The sequence below is a fragment of the Anolis carolinensis genome, chromosome 1 (assembly GCF_035594765.1).
Source record: "Anolis carolinensis isolate JA03-04 chromosome 1, rAnoCar3.1.pri, whole genome shotgun sequence".
In the NCBI taxonomy this organism is placed as follows: Eukaryota; Metazoa; Chordata; class Lepidosauria; order Squamata; family Dactyloidae; genus Anolis; species Anolis carolinensis.
In genome coordinates this window covers 209,866,696-209,885,904 of record NC_085841.1, presented here as the reverse complement: position 1 = coordinate 209,885,904, position 19,209 = coordinate 209,866,696, and the positions used below count along the sequence as shown (strand labels likewise).

Below are 19,209 nucleotides of genomic sequence, written 5' to 3'. Positions count from 1 at the left end.
GATGCTTCCCCCCCCCCCCCCCCCCCGCCTAGAAACTATAAGATTCCTCCTTCTTTTTTTGGTGCTGAGAGTATGTACCTCGCCTGAGGTAATCCAGTGGGTTTCTATGACTGAGTGGAGAATCAAACCCTGGTCTCCAGAGTCACAGTCCAACACTCAAACCACTACAGACTGGCTCTTAATTTTCAGCATATTTGGCAGAAAAAAACTTGCGGATTCATGAACACTATGGTAAATTACCAGACTCTGAAGTTAGATGAAGTTCTGAAACACTGTCACCTTCATTAGCCTACTGAGAAGATCTTTTAAGTTCAGATATAGTTTCTCTCACAAGCCCAGTTGGTGGGAACTCAAGAGAGGGCCTTTTCGGTTGCTGTCCCTCGACACTGAACTCAACTCTGAACTCTATCTAAGTAAGCCAGAATTGTCCCCTCCCTGCTTTCCTTCTTCTGGAAAGCTGAGACCTTTTCATTCAGGCAGGATTTAAAGAATGTTTTTTTTTAATAATTGGAGTGTTGTGTGGTGGTATTTTATGTTTTTCAAATAATTTTTAATGGTTTTAACTTAAATAGTGTTTGGTTTAAATCTATTTTAGGGTTTATCGTTTTTAGGTTTTATATTGTACTAGCTGTGCCTGGCCACGCGTTGCTGTGGTAAAGTGGTGGTGGTATTGGTTAAAAATTGTTGTGTAATTTTTATTTGACGTTATTTGCAATTTTTTATTAATTTTATTGTAAGTTATATTTTTATTTATTATATTTTATTATTTTCTTGTATTATTTTTAGTTATTTTCTGTTATTATAGTATTTTATTGTATTAATGTTTAGTGTTTTTTATTATTTTCTATTGGGTTGCTAGGAGACCAAGTTGGAGGAGCTTAGCCTTCTAACTGGCAGCAATTGGATAAAAGCAATTATTCCTCTCTAATTAGGACTTTATTTTTCTTTTCTTTTTGTTGTATCAACCTAGAGGCGTGGATGATGGGTTGTCTTGTCAAATTTCGAGGTTGGAGGGCCTGTAGTTTTGTTGTTTTGTGGGTCGCCGTGATGCCATCACTCTTTTATATATATAGATTGCTTTTAGAATTGTTTGCCAGTTTTAGCCTCTGTTAATAGAGGGAAATGGTTTAATAATAACAATAACAATTACAAATGCACTGCACTGCTGGATCAGGATACTTTGGACTGACTTACTGATCACCAAATTGCAATGGTGGAAAACCACTCTATTACACTATGTAACACAATTTTTGTCCTTGGGTTATAAATGTCATTTCCTAATTGGTTCTATCATAAAATATGGAAAAAATGTATTAAACAGCAAAAACGTTGTTTTTGTGGAACATCCTGCATTACATTTTGCTACAGTTTTCAATGAATATCTCGAGTCTCAGCCAATTCAACATTGTTTGTGGCAGCAAAAAAAAAAAAAAAAAGAAGAAGAAGTTTCTGCAGTATAACAAGTATTTTCAAAGTAAGCACTGTACAATTAAACAGAAATAGCATTTTCAAACCAGGAACAGATTTTTTTTCCCAAATTTTGTTACATAGTATTATATTAAGTGTCTCTGTTTCATCATTATTATTTCAGACACACTGAACCAAAATGCATTTGTAGTCTGAGCCTTCTTTCAAATTGAGACATGGGTCTGTTGAAAATCCTACTGTGCTATTCATAGGCAAGGAGCTGTCACAACCTAAAATATTTGTTCACAACTGAAGGCTGCCGTGCCTTTGGCAGAACTGTGTGACATGAAACTCTGCAGATCTCAAAGGCTGAGTGTGTATCCCTTTAACTCTGATTCACAGGATGCTGTGACAATCTGCACCTTGGGAATTGGAACCGCTTTTGGAGAGTCGATTTTGGATAACACCCCTCGCCATGCTACTATTGTTACAAGGGAAAACAGTGAGCTGTTGCGAATTGAGCAGAAAGATTTCAAGGCACTTTGGGAGGTAAGCTGGAAAAAAAACCCTGCTTGATCAATGTTAACATTGGTAAGGGAGATGAACTGAAAGGGCAATGAGCCTAGCTGTCTATAGCAGTGAATGTCAGCAGCACATATACAGGGAATGTATAGATAGAAATATAGCTGGGTTCATCTGTAACTGCAAAAACATAGAAGGCAAGTCATGTCATACCTTTTTATTTGCAAAGTATCACAATAGTTCTTTTGTTAGAAAGAAAGATTTACCCCTCTCCCCACTTACCAAATATATCTTGCTCTGGCTAATAAAAGTAAAAAAAAAGATTGTTTAAATTTCTGCTCATGTGTTTTCTTTAGCTCTCTTCAGCATCCTTACTATCAATGATCTTTTCACTATTTGGAGTTGCTGTCTGCTTGCCAGGCTTTTCATTGCTATTTAGTCATACACTCCCAAAGATTTTGATGTTGCTAAATATTTGTAATGTTGTGGGCAAAATGTTGGAAACAGTTTGTAGAAGTTTAGCATTGGCAGCAGAATGAGGTTAACTCTGAAAAAAAAAAACCTCATTTGTTTGCACATGGGTGACAAACTGTTGGTATTCTTGCTGTTTTTAATTAGTTGTGCTTCGTGCCTTATAAGCCTCATTCATGTGTTCACATGCTAATCTAACATGACTGGAGAGTAAAGACTTTCAGGTTTTGAAAATATGACCAAATAATGATTGGTACTTGGAAGGCATATTTCAAGCCTTCTATATACTACATGATCTGTACAGAGCTTAGAAATGGTGTTCTAAAATTAATGTTGCTACTTCTAATTCATTTCAACTTTCAATAATTAATTTGAAATTCATTATTTTGACCATTAAATACCAACAATATCTAGTTTTTGGGTAACTTTTAATTCTGCATATTATTTAAATGTTTTAATTTAGGGGCACCTTTTGAGGGTACATTGGCCATTTTAAACAAAAGTATATGCTCTTTAACAATTGGATGTTTTACCATGTTTTAATGTTTTATATAACAAATGGATGTTTTAATGTTTAATATAACAAATTAATTTCATACATGTCTCACAATGTTTAAAACAGCAATAGATTACTTAACTGTTTAATATGGGCTCATTAGTGGAAACACAAACATTTTTAAACTTGAGGACTGTAGGTTTTATACTAGGAATTGGGAAACCTTTTCCATACTGAGGGCTGCATTCCCTTGAGAGTAACAAGTTAGCCATATACCTTGAGTGTGTTGAAGTTAAAGCCAGTGGATAAACAAAGTTTCCAGAATGTGTTCTTCTACTATTGCTCTGTCCCCTTCTGTTTTTTTTCTTTCTCTCTCTTTCCTTCCTGGTTTCTTCTTTGTGGTCTTTGTGAAAGCAATATATAGTAGTTGCCGGTACCTGCACAGCAAGTCTCGGAATCTTCTGGAAAGCTCTTTGGCTTTAAGGCTACCCACACTCCCCAGATGATATATAGCCAGTGTGTGGGGCTGTAGCCTCAGTTACTTTTGTCCGCCACCTTAACAGCAAGCAAAGGAATATTTCAAAACTGACTAGCTTACCTTGTGTTGACCTATGGACTGTTTGACTACTCTTTGGATATTCCTACTCTACTATGGTTTTGACTTGGACTTTGACCAACTCAGGCCAGTAATGTCTACTCCTTGCTTTAAGAAGTGTGCATCTTGTGGCACCAAGTTGACAGATGCCAATGGACATTATATGTGTGTGTTGTGCTTGGTGAGGGGCATGTTGTAACCTGTTGTGAGGTATGTCTCTCCTTTAAATCCCAGGCTTGGAAAAACAGAGATTTGTAATTTAAGGCCATGCTCTATGAGGAGGCTCTTCTTCAAACCCTTCCCAGTCCTAGAAAGTGGGCTGCGTCAGAGCCGTTAGCTGCTGTGGGCAGCAAGGTTCACTTACCGGTCGCTGCAAAGGCCTCCTCTTCATTATCAGGGGCAAACCCAGTGGGGGTGAAGCTCTCAAAGTCAGGGTCTGCAGTGCAGTGCCTGACAGTAGAACACCATCATAAAGAGAAGGCAAAGAAACAGAACACTTCTGTGGCCACTGGGCAAGCTTTTACACTGCCGCTTCTGCCCAGAAAAAGAGGCCAGGCCCCCTACCCAGTGCTTCTGCTGTTGGGAGAGGGGACAGAGCCACCTGGGGGCTTTTTCCTGCTGGAAGGTTTGGGAGCTCTTACATACCCTCCCTCGGTGGAAGGTCATGGTGTAAAGTGTCAGGCAACTGTGTACTGTGCCCCCTGTACTGCCTATGCAGCCACCAGGGCAGGCAGCCAAGGAGGCACTGCAGGGCCAGCCATGGCTGCCACCCATGTGCCAAACACAGCCTGCTTGTTGGGAATCACTGTCGAGATGGAGATGCCCCAGGCTCTCAACATCAGGCCGCTCCACCCATGCACAGCCTGGAGAAGCAGCCATTGTGCAGAGCCAACATTCATGGAGCGAGTCAGGCTCCTCCAATTCCTTTTGCCCAGCCTGATGCTCAAGGGCTGGAGCTGTTGTACAAGAACAGGGGCACCAGCCTTGCTTTACCGCCTCTTTCGTGTCATTTTGCAGTCTGAATATAGTTTATTTTTTTTACTGATTATGTGTTTTGCTTGGTTTGAGCCATCCAGATGCCACCTTTACTCATGCAGCACTGTTGCACCATGTCATTATTATGCATGAGAGTTGTCAATATTTTAAGAACTTAGCCAGTTACTATTGTGGGTGAAAGTAGTTTAATTTCAAAGTATGAGAACAAGTCAGTTAGAAGCCTCAAGTATAAATTCCACACCCTCCAACCATCTTGATTTGGAAGAACAGTCCTGATCAATCCTCTGTTGTTCTGCTTTTCCAGCTACTTTTAATACATCCCAGTTTATCTCTCTTCCTTCCTCTTTACCCCTTTGTCCTCACCCTCCTTCAACTGCTAGAAATTTCAGAAATAGTTTTCATTCAATCAACTCAGCAGAGTTATACCTACCAGACAGCAGACCCCTCAGAGCACTAACCCATTACTTGTGCCAATATACAATTCACCTGCCTCTTGCCCTATTTCTGTACTTGGGTTGTAGAGCCAGTTTTGTCCTTTGCCTTGAGTAAAAAGTATGTCTTTGGGTGCTGCTGTCCTTTGCTTGATTCTTTTGCAAGGGGCAGTTAGCTTTTGTTGATAAATCCAAGCCAACCAACTATGATTTTCCCTAATTTTTAAAAATGTATAGCTAGTTCCCCCTTCCTGAGCTGCTACTCGTTTTTGATATTCAGTAAAGACATCCAATGTTATCCTTTTGATGGCAATTACTAACACAATTGGCTATTTCCCCACCCTCCTCTGGCTCCGATGACTACTTCTTTTCCAATAACACCCTTTCCATGGACAGTTACATATCATGTTCTTCCTTAGAGACATCTAGCTTTACACAGACAGCTGTTGTGGGAGGTTGGAAAGAATGAAACCACTGGTTAAGGACAAGGAGCCATGATTCCCTTATTTCTAAACCTATTTCTAAATGCGAGCCTTGATCTCCTCTGTGTTGTGTTTAAGTTTTCTTTGTTAAAAAAAGTCAAAGAAATTAGCTTCAGGGGGAAGCAAATCTAAACATTACAATGGGTTTTGTGTGTGCCAATGGTATACAGTACTGCAAGATCTTTCTTCCCATATCCTCATAGTCTTTATTTAAGAAAGAAAGGATGGAAGAAAAGTGTTTATTTGTTCACATTGCAGGATGGCACAGGAGTATTGTGTTCTTGTTTTATCCTTTGACTGGGTTGCAGAAAATGCAGACAGGAAGGGAGTGAATTTGGCTGACAGATGACTTATTTTTAGAGTACTTTCCTATTGCTGCACATAGTGAACTTCCCAAAATGACAATAGAAAAACAAACAGTTTTCAGTCCTAGGGAATAAAATAAGAACTTGGTGCAATTATGAGGTTGGATAAGAAGTTGTATGTACAAACATTGCACCCAGAAGCGAAGCATATTTTCCAGCGCTCAACTGAGAAAGCGTTTACTTCATTATTTGGAAAAGGACTGCAAGAGGATCTCAGCAGGGTGTGATTCGGTTTGACTAGGCGTAGTAGCCATGAACAAAATCTTTTAATGAGTGTGCTTTATCAAATGTACTCTGGATTATGCAACTCTCTCTTACTAAAAATTAATTTTGGATCCACTCTTAAGAAAGAAAAAACAAAACGTAAGCCTTCATAACAGCATGTTTAGAAAAAAACAACAATTTATACAGTACTTGAACTGTTATATAATGTTACATAATATAAAATGTGTTCTATTTTGTAAGGCTCGGGAAGTTTTTTTTAAACCCAAAATAAGATTAAAGGCCTTAATTCAAATATATTTCAGACTGGATTCTTATATACATCAGTTTTAAAAAGAGAGCTATCTAATGGCAACACAACATGTGTGTGTGCGTGCACGCATTCACATCTCTGTGTGAGAGAATTGTCTTAAGAAGTTCAAGAAAAAGATTGAAAACATATCATTTGTTTTTTATATTATCCTGAAGAAGCATTGGCGCCTTGATTGATTTGTAATAAAGAAGAGGGATTAATTTTCCAGTTATTGTTACTGTGATCAAGAATGATGAATTTTGAATTGATTTAAAGGAGACATCAGGAAGAACTCGGATGAAGTCAAGGATGTTTGAGTCCTAATGATTCAAAAGAGAGTTAAACATGTGCATGATTTCTCCTATTCAAATGTGTGAAACAACAGATCATAGGGCTCAGTATGTGCTTACTAATAACATTTACTAGAAGTATATATTTTGTTACTTGAGGAGCTATTTGCTATCTGAGGTTCCTTTTACACTGTCATATAATCCAGTTCAAAGCAAATAATCTGAATTTTATATGGCAGTGTTGAAGGGGCCTGAGTAACTGTAAGAATGGTATTTCTCCAGGTTTGAATGTTCTCACTTGCTTTTTTTCAAATGCAGCATTTCAGAAATGTATTGGAGTTTATCTGAGGAAATTATTAAATTTCATTTTAGAAAGGAAATATTGCTGTAAAAATACTGCGTGGATTTGGGATTTTAGGGTTAGTCATTCAGAGTATTTGTGGAATATTGTTTCATTGTACTATAATCAACATCAGAGCATGGTGAAGTCTTATTCTCTGGAGGTTTTTAAACAGAAGCTGGATGGCCATCTGTTGGGTGTGCTTTGACTGTGTGCTCCTGTGTGGCTGGACTGGATGGCTCTTGTGGACTCTTGCAATTCTATGATTCTATGAAATCTTTCTTTGATTCACTGATTTATCTCACAGAAACTTCAGTATAGAAGTCAAACTGAACTGAGTTTATACTGAACATAGTTTCAAACTGCATCATGTAGCAGTGTAGATAGGGCCATGGAAGCTGCCAGATGCCAGAGGGAAACTTGTTTTACTTGAAAAAGAGAATCAGCCCAAATGTAGTGAAGTGTGCACAGATCCTGTCCACATCAGTAGGATCATAGCCATTAGACACAATCCAGCTCTTATATTTTGGCAAACAGTGCAATTTCAGCCTGATTTCAAATAGCTGGATTTTCATTGTAAATAGTGGCACAACTCAGTTAAATTTAACATTAAAGCCAGAGGCATTGCGATTAAAAAAGAGAGATACTTTGACAATTGTGGAATGGGTAGCAATCCAGTTAAAATCAACCCTCAAACATTGCATGTAAAAGCACCTGTATCTAGTTTTTTTAGAATACTGTATACTGTTTTCCAAAGATGGGCTTTTTTGTTCTACTTTTACATAATTAGTTAAAAAACATTTTACTAGGAAGACATGTGAAAGGACCTTTGTGTTTTGGGAATAAATTGTACAGATCCTGGAGGGAAACTATGAAAGCTTTTAGTAAGAGAAGTGCATTGAACTTGGGTCACTTTACTTATTTGATTCTTTCCATTTCAGTGATGTGTTTTCAGGGCCTTTCCCATAAGATCAATTAATATAACATATTAATGTGGCTCTGTGTTTTTGCACCAGATTTGTAGATGTTTTCCCTCATGATAAAGTATTGAAATGGTCTGAAATGGTGCTTTGGCGGCTAACAGTTGCACACATAGCTTGAACTTATTACCACAGGCCATGAAGTTTGGAGAGAATTGAAGTGAGCAAAGTAATGTGGGAAAATTTGAGGTCCTGAATAGTCATAGAATAGAATAATAGAATCATAGAATCATAGAATCATAGAATCGTAAAGTTGAAAGAGACCTCACGGGCCATCCAGTCCAACCCCCTGCAAGAAGCAGGAAAATCTCATTCAAAACACCCCCGACATATGGCCATCCAGCCTCTGCTTAAAAGCCTCCAAAGAAGGAGCCTCCACCTCAGTCTGGAGCAGAGAGTTCCACTGCCGAACAGCCCTCACAGTGAGGAAGTTCTTCCTGATGTTCAGGTGGAATCTCCTTTCCTGTAGTCTCCAGGGCAGCAGAAAACAAGCTTGCTCCCTCCTCCCTATGACTTCCCCTCACATATTTGTATATGGCTATCATGTCTCCTCTCAGCCTTCTCTTCTGCAGGCTAAACATACCCAGCTCTTTAAGCCGCTCCTCATAGGGTTTGTTCTCCAGACCCTTAATCATTTTAGTTGCCCTCCTCTGGACGCTTTCCAGCTTGTCAACATCTCCCTTCAATTGTGGTGCCCGGAATTGGATACAGTATTCCAGGTGTGGCCTGACCAAGGCAGAATAGAGGGGTAGCATGACTTCCCTGGATCTAGACGCTATACTCCTATTTATGCAGGCCAGAATCCCGTTGGCTTTTTTTCGCCGCCGCATCACATTGTAGGCTCATGTTTAACTTGTTGTCCACAAGGACTCCAAGATCTTTTTCACACGTACTGCTGTCGAGCCAGGCGTCCCCCATTCTGTATCTTTGATTTCCATTTTTTCTGCCGAAGTATCTTGCATTTGTCCCTGTTGAGCTTCATTTTGTTAGGTACGGCCCATCTCTCTAGTCTGTCAAGATCGTTTTGAATTCTGCTCCTGTCTTCTGCAGTGTTAGCTATCCCTCCCAGTTTGGTGTCATCTGCAAACTTGATGATCGTGCCTTCTAACCCTTCGTCTAAGTCGTTAATAAAAATGTTGAACAGAACCGGACCCAGGACGGAACCCTGCGGTCACCATCATAGTAATGTTTTCCCCTCTTTTTTTTTTTTTAAAAAAGGGTTTCTGGTAAGATGTCATGGGATACAACAATAATAATCTTATATAAAAAATATAACACAAGAAATATACCCACAGGCATTATCAAAAAACATATATTACATACCAGCATTTCTCTTTATTTTTCATGAGCCTCAGAAAAGAGGAGAGATGCCAGCGCTTACTATACTATTATAACTGTATTACATTATTATTATACAATATTTCCTCCAAGGTTTATAAATGCCATTATTTCCAAGGGTGCCATAATATAAACTGTGGAAAAGTTTAAGCTACAAAAAAATTTTTGTTGCGGGACATCCTGCACCACATTATATTATTACATTACTATTTGATTATTACATTTTTTTCCCCCAGTGTCAGGAGCGACTTGAGAAACTGCAAGTCGCTTCAGGTGTGAGAAAATTGGCCATTCCCAAGGATGTTTCCCAGGAGACGCCCAGATATTTTTCCTAACCAGACTGGGCCACAGCAACGCGTGGCCAGGTATAGCTAGTATAGGTATAAAAATCAAGCATTTACTGATAACAAATCAGCATTGGCAAGGCTTACTAAACAAGCTGATTTTCTTTTTTATGAAGTACAGCTGAAGCATTTTCTTCAAAGTCCTCTGCAAACACCGCGCAACAGATTCATGTAAATGTCTAAAACAGCCACAAGGTGACATTAATAAAATGTTTTCGAGACCCCAATATTGAACTAAGGGGACCCACAGTCTAAAAAGCAGTGGGTTAAATTACTACCTTCTCCTTTTCCCCCTTCACTTGTTCTCCTGAAATGACTTTGCAGTTTTTTTTTAAAAAAGCAGTCTGTTGTGTTTTTGATTAGATAGGTTTATGTCTGAGATGAAACTGAGCCTGAAGAGATTTGTTTTCAGCCTCTTAACAAATTGCCAGCATGACGTCTGGGCTGGACAGCTCCCACCAGACTCCCAAATATTTTTTTGCCAGGAAATACTAATACTAATACTACTAATAATAATAATAATGTGTGTGTATAATAATAATGTGTAGCTTTCTGCAGAAATAGCCACTCTGTCAGTTCAGCAGCAGCCACCATAAAAACACATAGCCCAGGTTTTTTATTTTATTTAAGTTATACTCCACAGGGATCAGGCAATGAAATTCCCTTAGAGAATCCAACAAATCACACAGGCTTCCCTTTAGCTGTTTAGCTTCATCTGTTAGACATATTTTGGGTTTGACCTATCATGCAAAGCTCTTCAAGGTGCACCCCATGCTGAGTTTTTTAATTACAATGTTAAGCTTATTGAAAGGGATCCAGATAGAAATCCTATTTCAGGGCTCCCTGTGGGATCATGGCTAAATCTGGCTATATCAAATCAAACACTCCCTTCTAGGAAATGTTTGCAACGACCAAATTAATGGACCAAATAAACTTTTTAAACAACATGGCATAAAACAAAGTTTGAAATTCAGCATGGTCAGCTTAACATGATCTTTGAGGGCTTATTTGGCCTTGTCTGTGCCAAGTGGCTAGGGTAGATTAAATCACTTTAGATAGTTTGTGAGGGATGCCATTTTAAAAAATGTGTCCTGTGCTTAAAGACAAACATCACATATTTTTGGTTGAAGAAGAAAGGATCAAATCTAGCCCATCTCTGGCTGTGCTAATTTTTTACTTGCAGGGTTTTATTTGTTTAAATCATAGCTGGAACACTAAACCTTTTCCTTCATTGACTAAATTTGCACTGAAAATAGGGTTGTCCCTTGTTATGAACAAGGTAGGTTCTGTAGGTTTGTTCTTAAGTTGAATTCGTTTGTAAGTTGTAACAGGTACATTTCTTTCCTAAGGGTGAATTTTTCTCATGTCATGTAGTCTCACCTCTGTTCTTAACTCTGAGTTGTTTGTAAGTTGGATGTTTGTAACTTGGGGACTGTCTGTACAGTTTATTCTGATGTCTTGGAATTCGGCCATATTTAGATGATTGTGGGCATGAGGCCTGGGTGAGTGGGAAATCTGAAATCATAATCCAGCACAGCACAGTATGCCTATATACTTCCGGGCCCAACTCAAAGTGCAGGTCATTACCTACAAAACCCTACATGGTTCGGGTCCAGCCTATTTACACGGCTGCATGTTTCCCTATGGACCTGTTCAGGCCTTAAGATTGGCCAGGGAGACCCTCCTCAAGCCCCACCACCATCACAAGTGTGGTTGGTGGGGACGAGGAGAGGGCCTTCTCTGTAGTGGCCCCCACGCTTTGGAACATCCTCCCCAGGGAGATTAGGCAAGCACCCATACTCATGACCTTTAGGAAGGAATTGAAAACTTGGATTTTTCTATATATAATTGTTTACTGATGTTTCAGTTGTTTTGTGCTATTTTTTGTTTTGGTATTCTTAACTACGGTATGTTTTATTTTCTGATTGCAAGCCGCTCCGAGTCCCTTTTTGGGAGATGGGGTGAGATATAAATAAAGTGTTATTATTATTGCAGCCTAATATATAATAAAATTGGTGGGCATGTTCTCATCCGCTCCCTCCCTTTCCCTCTTGCTGTCTTTCTGTCACAGTCTGTATTAATGTGGAAAAACCAATAATAATAATAATAAAACTTTATTTATACCCCGCCACCATCTCCCCAACGGGGACTCGGGGCGGCTTACATGGGGCCATGCCCAGAACAGTACAATATAGTAAAATATAAAGCAACATATCACAATACAATTAAACAATACAATAAATAATCATATACACTGCAACACAAAATCTATATATATATATATATATATATATATATATATATATATATATATATATATATATAAAACAGGGCGGGCCGCATGAGACACTTAATTAAAACTTGGGGTGAGAAAAGGATAAGAATACAATCACGGAGACCAGGGACATAAGATAAAAACAATCTAGAGGGTAGATGATGGGGGAGTAACAAAAGAAGTGTGTAATAGTTACTCTCCGAAAGCACATCGGAAAAGCCAGGTTTTTAAATCTTTCCTGAAGGCTAAAAGAGTGGGGGCTTGGCTAATTTCGATGGGCAGTGAGTTCCATAAACGGGGGGCCACAGCAGAAAAGGCCCTCTCCCTTGTTCCCACCAGGCGGGTCTGGGATACAGGCAGTGGCGACAGGAGGGCCTCCCCTGATGATCGAAGAGATCGGGCAGGTTTATGGTAGGAGATACGGTCACGAAGGTAGGTGGGTCCCAAACCGTTTAGGGCTTTATAAATGATGGTCTGCACCTTGAATTGGGATCGGAAAGTGAACGGCAGCCAGTGGAGCTCTTTAAACAGGGGAGTAGATCTCTCCCTGTAACTCGCCCCCGTTATTAATCTGGCAGCTGAGCGTTGGACCAGTTGTAATTTCCGATCCGTCTTCAAGGGAAGCCCCACCTAGAGCGCATTACAGTAGTCCAGTCTAGAGGTAACTAGGGCATGGACCACCGTGGTCAAATCAGACTTCACGAGGTATGGTCGCAGTTGGCGCACAAGTTTGAGTTGTGCGAAAGCCCTCCCGGCCACCGCCGACACCTGAGCCTCAAGCGTCAACGCTGAATCCAGGAGGACCCCCAAACTGCGGACCTGTGATTTCAGGGGGAGTGCAACCCCGTCCAGCACAGGTTGCCACCCAATACCCCGATCAGATGAGCGACTGACCAGGAGAGCCTCTGTCTTGTCAGGATTGATCCTCAGCTTGTTTCTCCTCATCCAGTCCGCCACAGCGGCCAGGCACTGGTTCAGCATCCGAGGGGCTTCCTTGGATTCAGATGGAAACGAGTAGTGGATTTGCGTGTCATCTGCGTAGAGATGGCAACGCCCTCCAAAACTCCGGATGACCTCTCCCAGCGGTTTCATGTAGATGTTAAATAGCATGGGGGATAGGATAGACCCTTGCGGGACCCCACAGGTCAATGGCCAGGGGTCCGAGCAGGTATCCCCCAGCTTCACCATCTGGGAACGGCCCTCCAGGAAGGACTGGAGCCACTGCAGAACCGTGCCACCGAGCCCCATCCCAGAGAGCCTCCCCAGAAGGATACCATGGTCGATGGTATCGAAAGCCGCAGAGATGTCCAGGAGAACCAGCAGGGTCACACTCCCCCTGTCCAGCTCCCTGCGGAGGTCATCCACCAAGGCGACCAAAGCCGTCTCGGTACTGTGCCCAGGCCTGAAACCAGACTGTGAGCGGTCCAGAAAATCAGTGTCATCGAGGAACTCCTGGAGCTGCGTGGCAACCACCCGCTCCAGATCCTTGCCCAAAAATGGGAGGTTGGAAATTGGTCTGTAGCTGCTACATACAGATGGGTCTAAGGAGGTCTTTTTTAATAGCGGTTTTACCACCGCCTGCTTAAAGCAGGATGGAACTGACCCCTGGACCAGGGAGGCATTTATAATAGCCATAAACCAACCCAACAACCCATCTTTGGCTAGCTTAACCAGCCAAGATGGGCAAGGATCCAGAGCGCAAGTGGTCGCCCTCACAGACCCAAGAATCCCCTCCACGTCATCAGGAAGAACAAGCTGGAAAGAATCCCATAAGATCGAACAGACAGGTACCTCGGTTACCTCCGCTGGAACTACAGTTAAGCTGGAGTCCAACTCATGACGTATCTGAGCAACTTTGCCTGCAAAATGGTGCGCGAAATCGCTGCACCGAGGTGCCAAGTCATCAGGAAGCCCCTGGGTCTCAGGAGGCCGCAGGAGCTCCCCAACAACTCGGAACAACTCCGATGGCCTGTTGGCTGCAGACGCTATGCGGGCAGTCGTGAAAACTTTCCTGGCTGCTCGCAGAGCCACGGAGTAAGCCTTAATAGCGGCTTTAGCCCGTGCTTGGTCAGACACATCCTGAGATTTCCTCCAGATGCACTCTAGTCCCCTCCTCGCATGCTTCATCACAGCCAGCTCCTCAGTGAACCAAGGAGTCGACGTGACTCTACGCAGCGAGAGGGGACGTTCGGGAGCGATCGTGTCAAGTGCCCTTGCCAACTCGCTGTTATAACGATCAGCCAGGACATCGACAGGATCGCCAGTCTCCAGAACAGGAAGATCTCCAAGAGACCTCAGAAGTCCATCCGGATCCATCAGCCTCCTGGGGCGGACCATCTTAATGGGTCCACCACCCCTGCGGAGGTTAGAAGCCATGGCGAAACTTAAACAGATCAGATGATGGTCAGACCATGACAATGGAAGAATATTTTGCTCTTCCACTCTGACTGTCCCACCGTCCACAATAAAAACCAGCTCCAACGTGTGTCCCACCTGATGTGTGGGCCCAGAGTCAGCCCCATGGTCGTCATGGCAACCATGAAATCCTGAGCTACACCTGTCAAAGTGGTCTCCGCATGAATGTTAAAGTCCCCCAAAACTATGAGTTGTTGGGAGACCAGGGCCGAATTGGAGACCACTTCTGCTAGCTCAGACAGAGAGACTGCTGGGTCGCGGGGTGGACGGTACACCAGCAGAATCCCCAAGCTGTCTCGGGCTCCCACCTTCAGGAAGACACACTCAAACCTTGGAGACTGCGGAACGGCGCATCTGATCAGGGCGATGGACTGCCGAAAGATCACCGCGACTCCTCCTCCCCGCCCCCCAGCCCTGGCCTGCTGATGCACCCCGAAACCTGGTGGGCACAGCTGGGTGAGATTCACACCACCCTGCTCGTCCAACCACGTCTCGGTGATGCATGCCAGATCCGCCCCCTCATCCAGGATCAAATCCTGGATAACAGCTGTTTTACCGTTGACGGATCTGGCGTTCAAAAGCAGGACCTTAAGGCTGGGGGGTCTGTCCTGAAGACTACCACACCTATTCCTCTCCAGGGTCGCAAAAACTCTGTTGCACTTCTCCCTGGGTCGAAAGTGACCGTTCTTCCTTCTCCCCCAAACCACCTCAATGAGACCCTGCCCGTGGAAACCCTCTTCCCCCTGGAGAGTTGACTGATTGAGGTTGCCCATTAAAGGGGATAGCAACTATGTTCTTTGCAAAACATATTTGGAAGCATATAAATCCCACCTCCTAAATTAGGCCTAGGTTAAAATGGTTCTAGCTCAGTCTTTCCTTGTCAAAAATTCATTTTTGAAACAAATCTTTACTTTTTTTTAGATTCTTGAATATTTGTGACATTTGATTAAAATATTGGTTCTTTGAACTTGATGCTGGGATAGAATATCACTGGTGTTCTGAGAATAGTGTAGCAAAACTAATATTGTGGAATCTGAACAATTTATTCAGTTGATCTGAGTGTGATAGAGATCATGTCAAGGATTGAAATGCTTAATCTTTCATTTAATGTTGAAGAATTACCTTCCTTCTTGTTCTGCCTATGAATTTTGCTTCCATGGAAGGTTAATTTGGAGGGATGTTCCTACCATTAGAGTGAGATGGCCATCCCAGGCAGACGATTTTGTGTGATAAGCAAGAAGATAAGCAAATTGCTATTTAAAATTTGATCATTTTATTTTGGTTGTCAAGAAGGCAGAGGTATATTTTGGTTGTTCTCTGGGATGCTGTGTACTTTGCATAGATAGGAGTGAATCATTGGTTGCTTGGGCTCAAGCAGTGAAATGTCCCGGACTTCCCCTTTTAATGTGATTTTATCTCTAGAAACCCTCATTTCATTATATAAAAAGTAAAATGAATCAAACATCTATGTACAATTTAATTAAAAATGTCATTTTAATAGATAACAGTGTACTGCACCATTACAGTCAGGGCCGGCTCAAGCTATAAGCCTTGTAAGCATTTGTGTGTGGCGCAGTTCTGCTAGGGGCGCCCAGGAAGGGTTGCGAGGGCGCCTCCTCCTTGCCTCAGCCTGGAAGGGAAGGGGGAGGAGCTGCCTGAATGACTGGCAGCCTCTAGCTGTCTGTCATTCAGGTGGCTCTGCCCTCTTCCCCCGGAAAGGGACACATACACACAGAGGCTCAGCTCCCTCTCCCTCTTTCCCTCCCTCTTTTTTTGTGGTGCTCCGGTGGGTGCGCACTTGCACTCCTGCCTGTGCCTTTCTGCCTCTCTCTTTCCATCCGTGAGGTGCCTCTTCAGACGCATGTGTTGCTCACTCTCTTTCCTCTCCTGTTTCTCACTCTCCTACCTCTCCAACCCCATCCCAGTTTCCACCAGCATCCATTTTAACCCCCTCCCCCCTTTTTTTGCTCCCAAACTCTACCTCCCCCAAGCCCTGAAAAAATGCCTGCTCGTGAAGCGAGGAGAGGGCACTGGGTCTGTATATAAAAGTGAGTACTCTTTGCAATGGCTTGGAAAAGAGAGGAAGAAATGAGACGAGAAGGAGGAAGAATGCTGCATGCTTTCTTTGCTGCTTTTTTGCCACTGCATCTTCACTCTAGGGCAGAGGGAAGCCCACACCCACAGCCCCTCTCGTTTGCAAAGGAGCCCTTCCCTTTCCTTGCTCATGCCCACCTACCCCCACCTCTGCTTTCCTCACCCCGTTACTGCCCCCCTTCCCTGCATCTCATTGCTGGGCGCTTGGGCTACATGCAACACCTTGGTTTCTAGGTGTTCTGCTCCACTTCATCTTTGCTCAAGGGGTGTGTGTCCAGCTTATTTCTTTTGCATCATGTCAAAAAATGTGATACTATATATTTGTCTCATCACATACTATATGTATTATGGGAGGAGAAGCTTCAGTCAGAGTTTGTAAGGTAACTCTTTTATCTATTCTATTCACCTCTACCTTCTTTTATTTTTTAGTGATTGGTTTGGGGGGGGGGGGAGGCACCAAAATACTGTTTGTTTACACTTGAATATTTCCTAGGGCCGGCCCTGATTACAGTCTACGATGATATTTCAGATTTGGTTTAGGAAATATACAATGTATACAGTCATGCACACAGAGCAAAATCTGGTCACAGCAAAATTGGTGGAAATTGATATGGAATGGGGATTAGGTTTTTGCAAAAGTGCTGATTCATGGGACTACTTCACTTCTCAGTGACTGTATTCAGATATCACATCAAACTATGGCCTATGTTCAATAAGACATATGTAGTATAAATGTTCATGGTCTAGGCATGGTTTTCTGCTTCTGCGTTTCATTTTCTCAGTTTATAAATTCATAAATTTTGTCTTAATATGAATTGTAGCTTCTGCCTATGGAAATGGAGCAATGATAATTTGCTAATTCCAATATCATGTCAAAGTATAGGAAGTACAAAGCATTCTTTGCCAACTATTGCAACTCAAGGTTTCTTATTCTGATTGGCTGACAGATCACAAAACCTAGTGACCTTAACCACAGTTTGACATTACATGAGAATTTAGTCTGGGAAAGGGAAGAAAGGCAAATTACCATTGTGGCAGGATGCATGAGGATCATGTGTAGTATTTATATGATGAAAAAAACCAGCTGCATCTATTTTAACTGTTGTAAGCTAAGTAGGATATAAACATCAACAGCAACATGAGAAATCTCAGTAAATAGAAGATATTGGTCTACTTTCATTCTGTATGAACACACTAAAATAACACTTTTCTGGTTATGGGCTTTTATTCTTTATTGCTTGATAGATGGGGAAAAGGAGCCCACTCATTAATTAATATTCAGTGTCTGTTGCCCACTCTTAGCCCTTCTAATATGTTATGAATAAAAATTGTATAGCAAAAATGACATGATGAAGGCTGAACAACCTTACACCTTTAAGACTGATTTTTTTTTTGAAAACCATGAGGCACCATCATTCTGAAAATAAGGCATAGGTATGTAAAATACCTGTAAGTGTGAAACACACTGATATAAGGAAGAGGAGAGAAAATGAAATCTCTTATACTTTAGATCCAGTGCTACTGCCAGTTCTTGAAGGGCTGGTAAAAAGGCCAGACAAAGCTAACTTGGTGCCTTTCTGTTGTGTTGGACTATGACTATCATCATCCCTATTGAGCAGGGCCATCAGGTGTGCTGGCTGAAGTGATAGGAATTGTGATCCAACATGTCTGAAGGATACAAGGATGGTGAAAGCTGGGCTATGTATCATCCATGTAGATGATTTTTCTGTGTTTCCTGCATTTAAATTATGTAGCTCGTTTGTCTGAATCTTTTGACAGAACAGAAAAAAATTAAATTAATCATAAGGAACTATGTTTCTTTGGGGAACCTGCTTGGCTGACAAGTTTTGAGCTTAATTTGTCCCTAGATGTGCTTCTCTCAACTCTCATTACAATTTAAGACTGTAGCTCATTATAAAACAATGTTTTCCTCTGTACCTCCTTCAATCTGCCACTTTCTTCCTCTTTTTGAAGTTCACAGCAATGTACTACTACTGCTTTGGGATTTTTTTATTCATTAAATGATATGCTGAAGCCTAATACAGAAGTTGACACATGCCTTAAATTGTATAACCTATCCCTAATTCATCCATTGCATCCTGTAGCTTTCCATCCATTGGGAGCTGAACATTGTTCAGCAGGGAGTTTTCTCCACTTGTGATTTTCCAGAGCTCTGAACAATAAACTACTTGACTATGGAACAGAGAATGCATGAATAGGGCTTCCAATATCAGTTGAGAATTCTCATTGAAGGCCCTTGACATTCTGCTTTGCTCAAAGTTTTCTCGTGAGTGAGAAGAGGGAGAGAGGGATGTCTTTAGTGCCAGTTTATCTTCATTCTCCTCCAGTATGTTTTATTGATTTCATTTCATTTATATGCCGTCTTTCTCCTAGAATGGGATTCAGATGTCATCTCGCACTAGTATGTAATAAACCACTTCACTCCAAAATATTACTTAGGTGTGACACTTTCATGCTGACATGGGGAGCCTCATAAAGTTCACAGATAGCAAAGCACTGTGGCCACCTGGCCACGTTGACAGCAGGGGCAGGGTCCTTATCCTGTTACACTATTATACTTCTATATTCCACCTTAACTACCCAAACAACATCCTGTGGAATTCTAGGCTTTGTATTTTAGTGAGGCTTTGACTTATAAGACTTCCAAATGCCCCTCCTTAGACTGTAAGTCCCATCGGATGTTGGCATGGAAGTTAAAAATGGAATAGTGCTATAACAATGCCAGCATGGTATAGAGTCCTCTGAAGGACAGGGTTCAAATTCCTGTTTGGTCATGGAAACACTTCGACTAATCTTGGTCAGGTTACACTCACACAGCCTCAGAGGAAAGAAA

General features: G+C 41.7%; 1 protein-coding gene across 1 annotated transcript in view; it reads left to right on the top strand.

Annotated features, from left to right (window-relative positions):
- Positions 1 to 19,209, top strand: part of rapgef4 (Rap guanine nucleotide exchange factor 4) — a 249,649-nt gene that overhangs the window by 48,841 nt on the left and 181,599 nt on the right. The window contains exon 4 of the mRNA XM_062969187.1: positions 1,810 to 1,956. Coding sequence (XP_062825257.1) covers positions 1,810 to 1,956 — 147 coding nt within the window. The remainder of the gene's footprint in view (positions 1 to 1,809; positions 1,957 to 19,209) is intronic.